Source organism: Hippocampus guttulatus, chromosome 2 (assembly GCF_054856545.1).
Source record: "Hippocampus guttulatus isolate MCC_2025c chromosome 2, RoL_Hgut_1.0, whole genome shotgun sequence".
Lineage (NCBI taxonomy): Eukaryota > Metazoa > Chordata > Actinopteri > Syngnathiformes > Syngnathidae > Hippocampus > Hippocampus guttulatus.
The window spans coordinates 30,815,743-30,832,285 of record NC_141262.1 but is presented as its reverse complement, the minus strand read 5'-3'; the positions used below and the strand labels follow the sequence as shown (position 1 = coordinate 30,832,285).

Sequence of the window (16,543 nt, the reverse complement as noted above, 5' to 3'; positions counted from 1 at the left end):
TGGCTTGAGAAAAAGTCACTGCTCACTTGATCATTGTAAAATATTCTTTGCCTTCAAAAGTCTCGAGTTTCTTTTCACAGTATGTTTCGCGTCATTTGTCATCGCCAAAGTGAAGATGTGAAGCACCATCTTTTGAATTTTGTAGCATTATGATGAATGTGCACACAGTGTAAAATCTTACAGTACACCTGAAAAAGAAGTTACCATAACTAAAATCTGTAAAACGTTTGAACCACTCACGCCCCCAAAATAACCTGAATTACAAATGATTTGTTTTTTTTTTTTTGGTGGTAAAACACAGAAACAGGAGCAACTGGGAGTTTAGCATCAAGATGCCTCAACGTGGTCACCCTTCGGGTTGGGAGAAGACTGCCCCACCATCTTCATCAAGCCACATATGCATGTGTGATGACGCGAGGCGCCACCACACATGCATACTGCAGTGAAAATTTTTTGTGTTCGGTTTTATAAATGTTTTCTGACAAAATCTACTGTGTTTTGTGATAAATTAATTTTTAGTTAGGGGTACTACATGTGAAAAGTATCAATATATTTACCGATAAGATCAAGAGAGTGGAACATTACCATTGTCTAGATTACCTTAAATATACTGTACATACAATTCCAGAAAACAGATACAATACGTTTTGAGATGTGTACAGAAAAGTACACATTTATACAGATAATCTAGTATAGTGATTCTCAACTGGTGGGTCGGGAGTTCAAAGTGAGTTGAGGACAGCTAGTTTTAAAAAAAGTGTATCCGCCGCATAAAGATGGTGGTAAACATGTCAGCCTCCTGTAAAATAGGGCATGACCCATGTCGTATAATTCGCTATAAATTATCCTTGTTCTTCTTTTCCTTTCGGCTTTTCCGATGACAACATTAAAAAAATGGACGTGATGGAACATATATTTTTTCCATATTATTGAAATTAAGTGTTGTCCTTTTCATGATTGAACATTGACAAATTCTACATTTCTTCACACTGATCCTATGACCCTTGTATTGTGTTCGGGTCCGAATGAACCCGTTTTCAGGCAACAGATGGGAACAGCTTTCTAACACCACTGATCCTATGACTATATAAATTGTACATTAATGTGATGGAACATATTTGTTCCCCATGTTATTGAAACGAAGTGTTGTTCTTTTCATGATTGAACATTGACAAATTTTAAATTTCTACCCAATGTCCCTTTAAATGAAATTTGCTATACAAAAAAATAGGAGAACGTTAATTGGTGTCAGTGAGTACTCAAATTGTGAATACTCGTACTGATATCGTCTGAAAAAGTGGTATCGAACATCCCGATTTGAAGGTACAATATGCGATACATGTGTTTGTCACAGACTACTTTTTAGACAAAACATGTTCTTTATTGTGGGTGGCCCGGTAGTCCAGTGGTTAGCACGTCGGCTTCACAGTGCAGAGGTACCGGGTTCGATTCCAGCTCCGGCCTCCCTGTGTGGAGTTTGCATGTTCTCCCCGGGCCTGCGTGGGTTTTCTCCGGGTGCTCCGGTTTCCTCCCACGTTCCAAAAACATGCGTGGCAGGTTGATTGGACGCTCTAAATTGTCCCTAGGTGTGAGTGTGGGCGTGGATGGTTGTTCGTCTCTGTGTGCCCTGCGATTGGCTGGCAACTGATTCAGGGTGTCCCCCGCCTACTGCCCGAAGACGGCTGGGATAGGCTCCAGCACCCCCCGCGACCCTAGTGAGGATCAAGCGGTTCGGAAAATGGATGGATGGATGGATGTTCTTTATTGTGCGTAATGTCTATGCAGCAAAAGAAATTCCATGTCCCAGGGTGACAACATTTGAGAAACATTGATCGTGTGCGTTATGTGTTCATTGCAGAAAAAAAAGAACACATGCAAAATAAAAAAAATATGTTAGTTTAATTGAAGATTAAACATTGTCCAAAGGTGTGAATGTGAATGTGATTCGTTACTTTCCCATTTGTTTTTGAGTACAAGTGCTATTGAGAATGGATGTACGCAAGTTATCCACTTCTTGGGGGGGAAACTTAATTTGCATGACAACTAAACAGGTGGCCGTAAAGGCATTAGCACATACATTTGACGATTAAAAAAAAGTCGTGCCAGTGGGATTTTAGAAATAACATAATTAAAGGAGGAGTACAAAACAACAATTTTAAGTTTTTGTCACCAAAGGTGAAACTAAGCGTCTCACCCTTGTGTCTGTTTACGTCTGTCACTCCAGCTTCGACGACAGATGATGACGTATGGGTGTTGTCCCATCGCAAAGGGGCAACTATTTGAACACGGCTATTTGTTATTCCCTTACGAGAATTAACGCTTGTAAATAGAGTTTCGGCGAAATGCGTATAAGACTACACGGACTCGTATTTGTTGTTGTTTTTTTTTTTGAGGATGTAATGCAAATGGGGAAAGTTGTGTGCTAGCTAGCCTAGCATGCTAACGGTCCAAACGAGGAAACCTAGTTATGTTCGTAACTTCTGAGTCTGGCCGGGGTAGTATAAAACCTATTTTTATTCTCTTATGGAACGAGTTAACCCTCACTTCAGGTGTTTAACAACTGCGGTTTTGGTCTAGTTTATTCCACAGCGACCGTAGTAGTTCATTAGCTCGCTCGTTAGCACCTATCTTTGGAAGAATGAACAGAAAATACAAATATAAAGAAGCAGAAGTCAGCTGCTGCGTCAAATACTTCCTATTTGGATTCAATATTCTATTCTGGGTAAGTAAATGCGATCTTTCATCATGTATGATGTATGTAAACACGTAGTGACACGTTTATTGCAAATTTTTAGTCTCTTTGTGGTTCGAAATGAGCTAAATTAGCTTAACGTTTGCGATGTAGTTGTGACAAAATGCTCTTGAACGTCCACCATCACTCAATGGACTGCTACATGAATATACGTTATTTGATTTAATGGAAAATGTTTTTTTGTTGTTGTTACTATGATAAACTTAATAGTAGCTGGTTCACCTGCTTGAGAGGACATCATATCGTAGTTATTCACAATGATTATGTACAAAGCAAAACACTTATTATTATTTTTTGAATATGTTTCGTTTTTGAATCTTCTTCCCATCCCTTTGCCTCTTTCTGTCTTTGCTGAACATGTTATGATTTGCCAAACATATTACGAAAAAAGGGCTATGCTTATCATAAATGACTGCTTAATCATCCTTAATGTCAAATAAAGATGAGGAAATATGATTTGTTAAGCAGCTGGCGGAGATGCCACTCAAGTATTGTCACTGTTGTTTTTCGGCATGGCGCAAGTTTCATCTGCATTGTGCAAGCATCTGCCCACGTCATTACAACCACTGCCACTTAGCAGCAAAGTTTCTCTCTTCAGCCGTCTGCATGGGCCCCGGTGCGATTAGTGTCATAGTATAATGTCTAGGTTTGATCCGTGGGGTCTTCCCACACACACATGCTTCGAGATGGCCAGGCTCTCTTTCTTTCTCATGCCCCTTTCACTGACTCAAGCACTCTAGAGGCTGGCCTCTGGGACAGCATTGTTTCTCTCACTTCCACACCCATAAATGCACAAAGAGTGATGGTGAGAACAATGACTAGGGGGAGCAATGGTTGGCTGTCTTGGCTCATATATTCCGCCAGTGTCTGGCTCATCAGCCACATATGCAAATGTCCTCCTTATTCCCATCATTTCATCACCACCTCCAAGTGTCCTCCAAACTTGGGGATGGTACAAATCAGAGATGACGTGAGATTCATGTTACCAGTTATTTGAATCTTAATTCAATAGAACTGAGTATTTAAGCAGGAAACATTCAGTCATCAGGCTAATGTGTTAAGGCTGGTTTTCGTCTTGTTTGGCACTTTGGCCAACCTAAAAGTCCTCTTACTTAAACGAGTCACAGATCATTGGTTTTTTTTTCACCTGTTAGTAATCACCACAAGATGTTTTCTTCTTGCACGAGCTGTGAAACTGGTCTTGTCAGACAAGCCAGCGGATTGTTGAATAGGCAGCAATGGGGTTTATTCTCATGAAATCAACCCATTTGTCTTTCCTGGTGTTCTCTTGTCAGCCTTGACAATGCTGCCTAAAATAAGACTAACATGCCCAAGAGTCAAACTATCGTGGGCAATAAAATCTTTTCGACTCGGATTCTTCCAATGCCCAGGCATGCTCGGTGTTGACAGCCAGGCATTCTCTCGCCTGGGAACAAAACACATTCTGTCGTTCCTCAGAATAGACACATTTCTCACATCCACATAATTAATCACATTTTCTGCTTGAGCTGCTGAAATGTTTGGAAGCTCTGCATTCTGTAATTAAGAGCGTGTTAAGCTCTAACCAGGTTGCTGAGTCGCTTGGATGGAGGCTCTGTGTTTATTAGCCAGCATCAACCCTCAGTGCACGTGCCTATTTGGCACTAAAACTCTTACTGAGTCACGTGTGAATGGAGTCAGTGGCCATTCATTGTAATTTTTCATCACAAGTCATCTTCTAACATCCGTATTAGAGAAAGAGAGCATTGTTTGAATTTTACGCCAGTCGGCATCAGAAAGTAGGGATGAAGGGGTGTAACGATACATCTATTTAATCTATGTGTGATGATCCAGCCAGCGTATTTTCACAACCATAAGACGCACCTAAAAGTCTTAAATTTTCTCCAAAATGGATGGGGCACCGAATAATGCGGATCGCCTTGTGTATGCGCCGAGTTCCAGTATTTGTGAATGCTGTTGTGTGACCGATGACTGACGTTGTGCCGACACGTTGCTTATGTAGAGGTAAGGTGGACGCAACTGAGGGCAGCATACGGATGTTAAGGTGGCAAGGGTGGGCGTGAAGGAGGACTCGAAAGGCACTAAGTGTAATGTTCTGCTTTACATTAAATAAAGACGCTTTCTTGGAGATTTTCAACCTTTACTCTGCTGTTCTGCCAGCCTCGCTTCCATTATCTATGATTCTCTCAACTAATCCCCACATCCACACATTCCGACATACCCACTTGGGCGACAGCATGTGATGCGGGACAGGGGTGCTTTGCAGTTTGAAATACCACAAAAAGATTGCCAACAAATACATCCAGCCCAACCACATCACCAACATGGACAAAGTGCTGCTCACTTTCAACATCTCAGTGAACCACGCTGTAGAGAAGAAGGGGACCAGCATGGTAGAGATACACACAATGGGGTGCATGAAGTCTGGGTTTACTGTTGTGCTGAGTTGCAAGGGTAATGGACAAAAACGGCCAAAGTGATATGCTCGCCAATACTCCTGTTTTTCTCAATGTGTGCTCGTAAAAATGTAATCTGGTTGCACTGCGCGAGTTAATTTACATACCGTGAAGGCACTAAAGGAATCTAACCATTTCAGGTGAGCTTAATTTGGTATTTAAACTGTCCTTTTCATCATGCTGTTCACATTTCGACATCTAACATTTCAACAGCATCCCGGCGTTGCCAGAGTTAAAAAAAGACATTCTCAGAGGGATTTGGCCTCTGAGTTTTGAGATTCATCAGCAGGTTGCAACAGAGCGAGAGAGTCTGGGCGAGTCAAAGAAATCTGTAAAAGCCGACAGTCTTAGACATAAAACAAAAAACGAACGTTGAATGTTATCTAAAATTGCCCGTGTATTTAAATGAATTGTTTCTTTTCTATATCCTGATGATGAAGAATGTGCATGCAGTCACATAGATGCCGTCAAGTGAGGTCGGAACTCATTATCTTAATAATTAACTCAGAATGTATTTATTTATTTCAATGTTAAACTTTAGCCACTCAAAAACTATTGCAAGATCATGGCCAATCAGTGCCAACATCCTTGATATTAGCGCAAGCTAGACTGTAAATACAATTTAGTGGCTGTTGTTTGAGTGTGGCATTGGTATACCAAAGTGATACCTGTCAAAGACAAATGTAAATTGTATTACTAGTTACAACAAAGAGTTGCTTTTTTTCTTCTTTCTTGCGTGGCATGGCAGAGGGTTGGAGTAGCCATTCCTCAATTGATAAAACTCCAGATTCCCCAAAAACTTAATTGTTGATGATGAACCTCGATCTTTCAAAGTGTTTTGCTATTATTGGGTGTATCTCCACTTCAGTCGGTATTATGTTTTATTGCCAGAGACATTGACTACGTGGTGGTATGTTAAGAGATTTTAGCCTTGAAAAGCACTTGAAATTCTTGTTTTCGGGTGTTTATTTCATAATTAATCTGCCTTATGTAAAAACTGATTTGGCAGTATGAATTGTGATGAATACATTCTGAGGGGCCGATGATTTTGTGTTGTGAGTACTGTTCATGTGTCATCACTGCCAGCTGACAGTATTGATGCAGCAGGAGATGTGATGGGTTGATGCAAAGATAATGTTAGATGTTGTGTGTGTCGACACTGATCCAGTAGTTAGTCAATGTTAACAGGATTAACTGACGAAGCTCCCTTTAGTATTGATAATCTCCGTATTAACACACGACTGGATTGGTTATGCTCAAATGCACTCGATCTGAGATGAAATGACACCTCCCAATTATGGCAAGGCTTCCTTTTCTGTAAGAATTGCAAATTGATTGCTTTCGTATGAATCAGGTTTCTCATGCAGTTATGAAACCAAGGATGCGTGTGCGTGTGTGTGTGTGTGTGTGTGTGTGTGTGTGTGTGTGTGTGTGTGTGTGTGTGTGTGTGTGTGTGATATAGAATGTTCCTCACTACAAAGGCCAACCCAGCTTGTGGGATCTCAACGCATTATTTTTCATCAAACAAAATAGACATTTGCCATTCTATAAGTCTCTACGGGTCTTTTTCTACAAATTGATTTTAATCAGGGCGCTATATTTACTGTTTTCATGATTTGTTAGGCAACTTTGATGCATTAAAATGTGTGATACTTTTTTTGAGTCATCCATTTTATTGAGCAGCAGTCTCATGACACCCTGGAGAAGCATTCGGGGCGTTTTATTTGATCCAATGTTCATGAGTAAAGCCAGCGTAATGAGGGTACAAGTTATCCTGCAAAACGCATAACATGCTTATACTACTCTACTTATTTCCTTAAGCAAAGGGCAGCATGTTTGGGACGCTATCTATGTAAATGTATATTGATCATTTATTTTGGGGTTTTCCTTCATTGATGTTTGACTTATCGTCACATTACCTTGCTGGGTAGTGATGTGTCCATGAGGCCTCATGACGCGTGTTGACACAATGGCACACTGTGTTGATACTGTGTTGATACTGTGTCGCTGACCACTGACACCTGCTGGACTTTCAAAATCCCTGCAGCCAACCCACTTGACAGACTGAACTGACTGATTTGATGACGAAGTGGATACAATATAATTCACATCTATGCATTCATATTGTATTATTCAATATGTTTGAATAAGGTGAACATTATGTAAATGAGGATGCATGTGGGCTTTGTCTTCACAAATTTTTATTTAGAAAAATAAGTTGCTCCAGTGTTTTGAATTTCAGTCTGTTGCGTTTCTTGCATGCTATTTCCCCTGCTGTGGAGAACACACGCTCGCATGGCACTGGGGATGCCGGCGTACAGAGAAACTGCTTTGCGAGGTTGGAGAGGTTTGGAAAAGTAGCGTGTTGGTCCTTCGATTATAACAGCGGGTCTTGACTTCGTGCAATTTTCCCCTCTGCCAGTTATCGCTGGACCTCAGGTATAGTATCTGCTGTTGCACTTCTTCCCAGTTTCCCTACCTCATCATCCAAATGTTGCCACAGGTCATCTAAAAAACCAAACCTAACAAATTTGGCATTTAGAACAGTTTCCAAAAAAACAAACTAATAATGATGAGTAACATTCCAGATGTAGTTGCAGAGGTGCTTTTGTTGGTGTATGATATTTCTGTATGGCAAATTCGACATTTCACCTGAAACCGATGCATTCTACAGGTTTAAAGTCAATGTAAATTGTTTACATAGGAGTGTCGACATGTACACAACATGTACACCCCATCACAGGCCGAACATAGAGAAACAAGCATTCTTAAGTGAAGTCTAGCAGCATCTCTGCTGACAACGAATGAAGACAAGACGTAGAGAAAATGTATGGTTACCGCCAACCCACCCAAGCCCTACGCTGCTCGTTTGTTTGTTAACGGTGAGTTACGGCTAATCAGCTAAGTTTGAGAGGATGGAATGAACACGCGCCACTGTCAACGGGTTGCAATCTTGTTTGTCCGTGGGGTGCACCACGCAAAACAATCACGCAAAACATGTTGAAAATACCACACGGTAGTCTGATCAGATCAACATTACAGTAACGGGAGCGTCCTTAGGATTGTCGGGAGTGGGGAATCGGGGCTAAAATACGGGCTTATTATCATGCGACATGAATCTGGCTTAAGACAATGTTACATGTTTTTTTTTAATCATACTTTGTTTTATGTTTAGATTCACTGTAAACTTCTGTTAAATTGCATATGGCACACTCACATTATGGTTATAGGAAAGGTCACTTGTAAATTAAATTTTTGTTTGGAAAAAAATGGACGAAGTGACGGCTCGTAACTTGACAAACTTCAGTTGTCAAGGTACCACTATATTTTAAACAATGATTCACAAGCCCCAATTACCACCACATTTTAGCAGGGACTGCCGTCAATTATAATCCAATGAGACACATGATTAGATTTGAATCATAATGAAAAAAATATAATTTGCTTTTGTGTTGTTTTGTTTGTTCCAATAAAAAGTTCTGCAGTCCCCCTTCCCCCCTCCTTGTGAGCCCCTGCTTACATCCCTCACAGGGACAGGAAGCTAATGCTGGAAAGATTTTTCCCTAATCCTCTGGATTTCACATCCTCAGTCTCTGAAGTGGCCCGGAGCAATGAATTCCACCTGCAAATGCAATGATTAAGATAGTCTGTCCACAGGACATACTAGTTCTTTTTGAAGCCTTGGAAAACCAGTTTTACAGATTTAGCTATTTGCAGTGAGAGGAATTCCCACATGTAGACATTGCAGCATTATTTTGCATGTCTCTGGACAGATTTCTAATTGTTCATATCCGGTTATTAAATACTGTATCTTTTACATTGTTGTTCTGTCTGATGGAGGCCTGCTTTCTTTGCTCTTTGTTTTACAGTTACTGGGAGCAGCATTCCTTGCCATAGGCCTGTGGGCATGGGCGGAGAAGGTACATTTCAACACACGCATATGAACATGCAGTGCTCACTAGCATAACTTGCATTCTTCCAATATTTTTACTGCAACACACACACAAAAAGCAAATCATTGGGTAAGAAAGGGTTTGAAAAGGAAACATTTTAAAATTAGAAGATAGCGTTTATTTTGAACACACCCATTTTTAATGTCAGCCAAATTATTGGAGCGTGCGCCTGACCGATGTGGTTTGTTGCATTGTTGTGTCCTATTAGAGTGAATATTAAATCAATATAGCCAAATGTCTGCACTATAGGCTTTCGCGGGGCATGTGGTAGATGGCATAAATTATATAAATTTGCCTCACGGCAAGGATGGGGCGATAAAGCCTGTCGGTTATGTCATCGGTTCTGCCTCAGTGTGTCCACGAGGCAGGAGGAGCTGGTTCAAAAAAAACAAAAAAAAAACTGTGTTCCATGAGTAAATTTGCAAACCGATAGTAAGCGAAAAAATGTCAGTCTGATCATGGGAGCAAAGAAAAAAAAAGTCCTGCCCTTTGATTAAAAAGCAAAAAAAGTGTTGGTCTAGCACAGGGGTCAGCAACCCAAAATGTTGAAAGAGCCAAAGAGGACAAAAAAAAAATAAAATAAAATATGTCTGGAGCCGCAAAAAAATAAAAGCCTTCTATATGAAGGAAACACATGCTGTATGTATGTAGGAGACTGGACTGTCTCAGAATTGTTTGTTATTCATTCCTTTTTTGTGTGTTCACAAATGCCCCCATAGAATTTATTTTGTAATTTCCTCGCTTGATGTTTTGTTTTGGTGTATTATTTTCTCTTTTCTTAGTGTCAGTGAAGTGATCATGAATTTCCGTTTTTCAGAGGCTGTCTTTGAACGGCTCTCGAGTTGAACGAGAAGAGAGAAGGCACGGAGTCGGAAGCAGACGTGTCTGTCTTTGTCGAGACTGTTAAAAGCATAAATAAAGTGTACATTTTAAAAAACCAACACCACAGCTCTCCTTTTTCGGAGCTGCAACATGTATATATATCTATTTGAGCTATATTAGCCTACTATCAAAATCTTTTTCCATTTTCAAACATTTTTTATAAAGCTCCAGGGAGCCATTAGATGTCGCGAAAGAGCCGCATTCGGCTCTGGAGCCGCGGGTTGCCGACCCCCTGACTAGTATTACAAAAGCCATTCCACACATTACATTTAAGCAAAGACATGCTCTCATCCCAAACAATGTTTTCAAGACATGATGAAAACCCTTATCCATGTTACGTAAGTACCAAGCCATGCCAGTTAGTTGTAGTTACTGTGGTCTTGTTTGGGTCACACCATTTAGCCTTTTATATTTGCATTTTAGAGAGTAGTCTGTTGTACGTTGAAACTTTTTGAAATTTTGAAATTTGAAATGTTTTGTGTTTTTTTACATGATAAATTGTATCAAGTGTAGTCAATTGCCTCAAACCTCAAAAACAGACAACTAAAAGAAACTACAGTGAAAGCCTGGAAAAGGGTCACCCAAAAATAAAAATAAAAAATTGGTTTAGTGATACCAAAGGTGAATGGCGTTATTACAAGCAAATGATTTATGTCTAGTCTTTCTGTTCCAAATACTTTTTCTGACTTCATAATCCTTTTTTGAAGTTCCTGCATACTGTTTCAATACTTTTGAAGTGCATTGAATTCATGGACAAAGCATATTCAAGTCTGAGCAGATGAGCAGCGCACGAGCATGCCACAGATTCTCTCGGTATTACAGTGTCCTCAGGTTTGTGAGATTAGGGATCTTTTGGAAAACCTCCATAAATTGACGCCAACTCTATTTTTTAACCGTAGTGGAGCATAAAAAGGACACGTCCTGTCATTAAACTCCCATTATCAGTGGATCAGTAAAAACATTTAAAAACCCTCTTCAGTCCTGTTACTAGTGAACATGTTCATTAATTATCTTGAAATTATACATGCCGGTTCCCTAAATACTGTCTTTGTGGTTGCATGATCTGATTAGTACCGTGTGGTCCTGAACCCTGCAAATTGCCTGCACCCAAGTCCCTTGGTGGAACCGCTTCAATAATTTAAAGGGATTAGGGCTGAATGATTAATGGCAAGTACAGGATTGGAATAATGGTTGGTTCGCATCTCAGGGACTAAAATAATTATTCTCATCACAACTGCATTCAGCTATCATGTGCATTTGTTAGTTCTCAGTTTTTAAACTTGAGAAGGCCGTCTTATTCCTCACCACAGCCTAAAACACAATACTAATAATCAGTATCAGCCTAATAATAATAATGATGAAAAACAAATAATAATGATAATAATGATGATGATGGAAATAAACAAATGAAATAAAGGAAAATCACCATAACAACCTTTCCGTGACCCTGCCAGAGGGACCCATTAGATCTCCGCTTCCTTGGCATTAGTAGTAGTTGCTGAAATAAAATGATTTATTATTTATTATTTTTTTATTGGAACAACTCAAACAAAATCAAAGAGCAATGTCACGTTCATTTTCTCCAGACTTTTCTTGAATTATATCAACAGAATAAATTTACTTCATACTCAATCAAACACTAACCCTTTCAGGGACAGCGGTTACTACAGTGGACAGTTTACCATGTTATTAGGGTTAAGGGATAAATATGGTTCATAATCATTTTAAAACACTTTCAAATACCTGTAATTCTGACCAGTGTTTTTGAGAGAATGTACTGATTTCTCTTTTTTGGCCCCCCTCATTTTTTGCATGTTTCTGTGTTTAATCTGTCCGGCTCACTGACTCTGAATAGAAAAATACTATTGTGGCTCATTATCTACCTTAAAGGTTTGGACTCTGTCACCTTCCTGTCTCCTGGATTTGACTAAAACAATTGATTTATTAGATTGAGTGACACTCCGAAACGGGGTTTTACACAGATAAAGAGAATACTGAGATCACCGTTTTCTGAGTTATGCCAATTGAGTATGCATGCTACCATTCAAAAGAATAGGTTTGTCATTTCTCCTGGTTTCTGTGACACACATTCAGTGTTGAGTCACACCTCAGTTGGAAGCCAGGTTTTTGTCAGGTCAAGAGTGAGAGCCGTGTAAATCTGATGAGAAACCTTTTCACCTTTTACACTGACCAACAACCAATTGAATTGAAAAAGTACAATGCTGAAAGCAGTTCGAACGCATTTAGTGTTTTTGTGAATTCAAGGGGAAGATGTCCAAGCCACGATTTTGATCTTTATAATTTTGCGTTTACACAAAATTTTACTTACACTAGGGCTCGGCAATTAATCAGAATGATCAAATTTGGCTTCTGTCTATCTTCAAAACATTCTAATTGAAGAAAAGCGATGAATATGCAGAATGACATGGGGTTCTCTTCATTTTTAAAACATTGATATAAAGTCAATGTAAAATCCCATTGACATGCGAACGCAAAATTAGCATCGACACAGGTGTCATAATACTTGACACATTTTTTTTGTTTGTTTGTTTGTTTATTGAACATAAAACATATATACAGTAATAATTTGACAGAAAATAAGGTAGATAAAAAAAGTAAAAAGAAAGAAATCAATCTTCATTCAACACAGTTATTATGTTCAAGGGAGTAGGAAGAAGTAAAAAACTTATCTAGTCCTACCCCGTTATGTGATTGTATCTAATAAATCATTTTTATATCAATCAGAAAAGAAAAAAGTAAGAAGAAAGAAGTCTCCATTAAGGCTCATACTTTACCCTTAACCGTGATATTTTTACAACTTTTGGTTTGTATCGGGATTATATACTTCCACACCCTGACACTCTTGTGTCAATTTTCTCTTGTATTCATAATGGATATTTATATACCTTTCTCTATTTATCAACTTAGTTCTGATTTATCATTATATTTAATGTTTTGAATTTATCATTTTAACTCTGATTGATGTAGGTTGTTTGTACTATTTTTTTGAATTTGTTTTTGAACTCAGCAAGCGATTTACTCATTTTCAGGTCCGTTTAGAGATTATTCCACAGATTAACACCTTTGATAGATACACTTCTTTGCTTGATGTTTGTTCTTGTTTTGAGTTTTTTGAATAAGTTGGTACCTCTTAAATCATAGCTGCTTTCTCGAATTTCGAAAAACTTCTGAATGTTTTGGCAGAGCAGGTTATTGTGTGTTTTGTACATTAATTGGGCGATTTTAAAGTCAACCAGGTCATAACATTTCATCGTATTTAATTTGATAAATAGTGGATTTGTGGGTTCCGTATATTTTGATCTATTAATAATTCGAATTGCTTTTTTTTGTAGGTTGAGAATAGGGAGTGTGTTTGTTTTGCAGGCATTTCCCCATATTTCCACACAGTAGGTCATATATGGTAATAATAATGAAGTGTATAATGTGTACAAAGATCTCTTATTTAGCACTTCCTTGGTTTTGTAGAGGATCCCTACGGTTTTGGCTATTTTTCTTTTTACGTTATCGATATGTGGCTTCCAACATAGTTTTGAGTCTATTACTAATCCGAGAAACTTGGTTTCATACGCTCTTTCTATCTCAATTGAGTTTACCATAATTTTAGCTTGGTGTTTGATTGGTCTTGTGCCAAAAACAATTAACTTTGATTTTTTCAGGTTAAGTGACAATTTATTTCTGTCGAACCAGTTTTTTAATTTATTTAATTCGTTTTCTACGGTTGTCAGGAGCTGTTTCAGATTTATTCCAGAACAGTAGAAAGTTGTATCATCAGCAAATAGGACACATTTAAATTGTTTTGAGACCTTGCAGATATCATTTATATATAAGATGAATAGTTTTGGACCAAGCACTGACCCCTGAGGAACTCCGTGAGTGATTTTCAGTTGATTCGTTTTTTTATTGTTGACTTGCACGTACTGATATCTGTTTTCTAAATAACATCTTATCCATTTATAAGATACACCTCTAATGCCATATCTTTCTATTTTTTTCAATAATATACTGTGATCTATTGTGTCAAAAGCTTTTTTTAGATCTAGGAAAACCCCAACAGTAAATTCTTTGTTGTCTATATTAGTGGCTATTGCTTCCACAAACTCCATAACTGCCATTGAGGTGGTCCGTTTTTCCCTGAAGCCATATTGATTCTCACTTAACAGCGCATGCTTTTGTATAAAGCTATCAAGTCTGCGAGAAAATAGTTTTTCTAATATTTTTGAAAATTGTGGTAGTAGTGATATTGGTCTATAATTTGTAAACCGATGTCTTTCTCCACTTTTATAGATTGGAATAACTTTAGCAATTTTCATTTTTGATGGAAAGATACCAGCTTTGAATGACAGGTTGCATATGTGCGTGAAAGGTCGCACTACATATTCTATAATCTGCTTTATTATTGTCATGTCAATATTAAAGCAATCAGTTGACTTTTTATTTTTAAAAGTTTTTATAATATTTGATACTTCTTCTTGTTTTACAGCAGTAAGGAACATCGTGGAGGAGTTTTTTTCTACATATCTATCTATTTCAAACAAGTTTGTTGGATCAGGAATTTGTTTTGCTAGGTTACTGCCGATGTTGACAAAATACTCATTAAATTCAGTTGCTATTTCTGCAGTTTTTTCCAAAATAGTATTTTTGCCTTTGATAAAATACTCTGGATAATCCATTTTTTTAGGACTATTTCTGATTACTTGGTTAAGTATCTTCCATATTTCTTGTGTGTTACTTTTATTCTGCTCTAATAGTGCATGATAATGATCTCTTTTACTGGTTCTTATAATATTTACTAGTTTATTTTTATAGGTCTTATATTTTTTTTCTGCTTCTTCAGTTCTCAATTTTAAAAACAATTTATATAAATTGTTTTTCTTTTTACATGCGTTTTCTATGCCTTTCGTTATCCATGGCTTACTTGGGTCTTTATACTTTTTGGAGACTTTAGTTAATGGAAAATGTTTATCATATAAGGAGATTATGGTAGACTGAAATACTTCAAACGCTGTATTTGGGTCTTCGTTTGAATAGACCTCGGTCCAGTTTTGTTTTTCTAGGTCTTGCTTAAAGGCGTCGGTGGAGCGTTGGGTTCTTAGTCTTATTTCTGTTATGCGAGTTGTTGACTTAGCTTTTCTATCAAAATAATTATGAAAAACTGCAAAAACAGGTAGGTGGTCACTTATGTCATTAATGAGAAGTCCACTTTCCATTTTATGGTCAATCTTATTTATAAATATGTTATCTATTAATGTGGCCGTGTCAACTGTTATTCTGCTAGGTTTCAGGATTACTGGGAAAAAGCTGTTGCTGTACATAGTATTTATGAAGTCGGTTGTTTTTTTGTGTCCATTTGGGTTTAATAAGTCAATGTTAAAGTCACCACATTCGTGTTTTCTTATCGTTGTTGTAACTGAGCATATCTGTTAGTTTTTTATTGAATGTGTCAATACATGATCCTGGTGTCCTATAGATGCAACTTATGATGATATTTGATGCCTTTTTATTATGTATTTCAATGGTTAGACATTCCATTAGGTTTTCTATTGTGTTTGTCAATCTCTCGATTTTACTGCATTTAAGTGCTTTGTCTACATATATTGCAACCCCCCCTCCTTTTTTGTTTTCCCTATTAGTTGCAAACATTTCATAACCTTCTATTTCCATTTCAGTTGTTTTATCTTCATCAAGCCAAGTTTCTGATATGGCAATTATTTTAAATTTATTGAATTTAGTCAGGTATTCTTTGATTTTTGTGAAGTTTTTATAGAGACTTCTACTGTTTAAGTGTATTACTGAAAGTGCATTTTCCAATTTTATATTAGTGTTGAATTGTTCATCCAGGTAATAGTCAGAGTTTGTTACCCTTTGTTTGTTCTGGAAGAAGTTGTTGTCTGGGTCCAAATTGTTCTCGGGATCGAATGGCTTATAGTCAATATCTTCAAAGGGTTGGAAGTCCATGTTTTTGGGATGTGAATTTCCCGCTCCCACGCGGTCGTCGCTGGCTCCCTCGCGGTCGTCGTTGGTTCCCTCGCTGTCGTCGCTCGCTCTCTCGCCGTCATCACTGGCTCCCTCGCGGTTGCTGGCTGGACGTCTCCTGGGTCCGTCGTGGTCGCTGGCTCCCTTGCGGTCGTCGCCGACTCCCTCACGCTCGCTGGCTGGCTGCCTCCCGGCTCTCTCACGCGCGCTGGCTGGTTGTCTCCCGGCTCCCTCAGGCTCGCTGTCTCCCGGCTCCCTCGCGGTCACTGGCTCCCCTGCAGTCGTCGCTGGTTTCCTCTCGGTCGTCTCTGGCTCCCTTGCGGTCGTCGCTGGCTCCCTCGCGGTGGTCACTGGCTGGTTGTCTCCCGGCTTCCTCGCGGTCGCTGGCTTCCCTGCAGTCGTCGCTGGCTTCCTCGCGGTCATCACTGGCTCCCTCACGGTCGGTCGTCGCTGGCTCCCTCGCGGTCGGTCGGTCTTGAAAAAGTTATTGTCCGGGTCCAAGTTGT

At 38.8% G+C, this 16,543-nt stretch overlaps 1 protein-coding gene across 3 annotated transcripts in view; it reads left to right on the top strand.

Annotated features, from left to right (window-relative positions):
* Positions 1-2,229: 2,229 nt before the first annotated feature.
* The window catches only part of tspan17 (tetraspanin 17), a 30,708-nt gene continuing 16,394 nt past the window's right edge, over positions 2,230-16,543 (top strand). For 2 of the 3 annotated variants that reach the window (XM_086105630.1, XM_086105629.1), the window contains exons 1-2: positions 2,230-2,722; positions 9,078-9,128. In XM_086105630.1, the coding sequence (XP_085961756.1) occupies positions 2,639-2,722; positions 9,078-9,128 (135 nt within the window). In that variant the 5' untranslated portion in view covers positions 2,230-2,638. The remainder of the gene's footprint in view (positions 2,723-9,077; positions 9,129-16,543) is intronic. The other variant, XM_086105631.1, reaches the window with a different exon arrangement.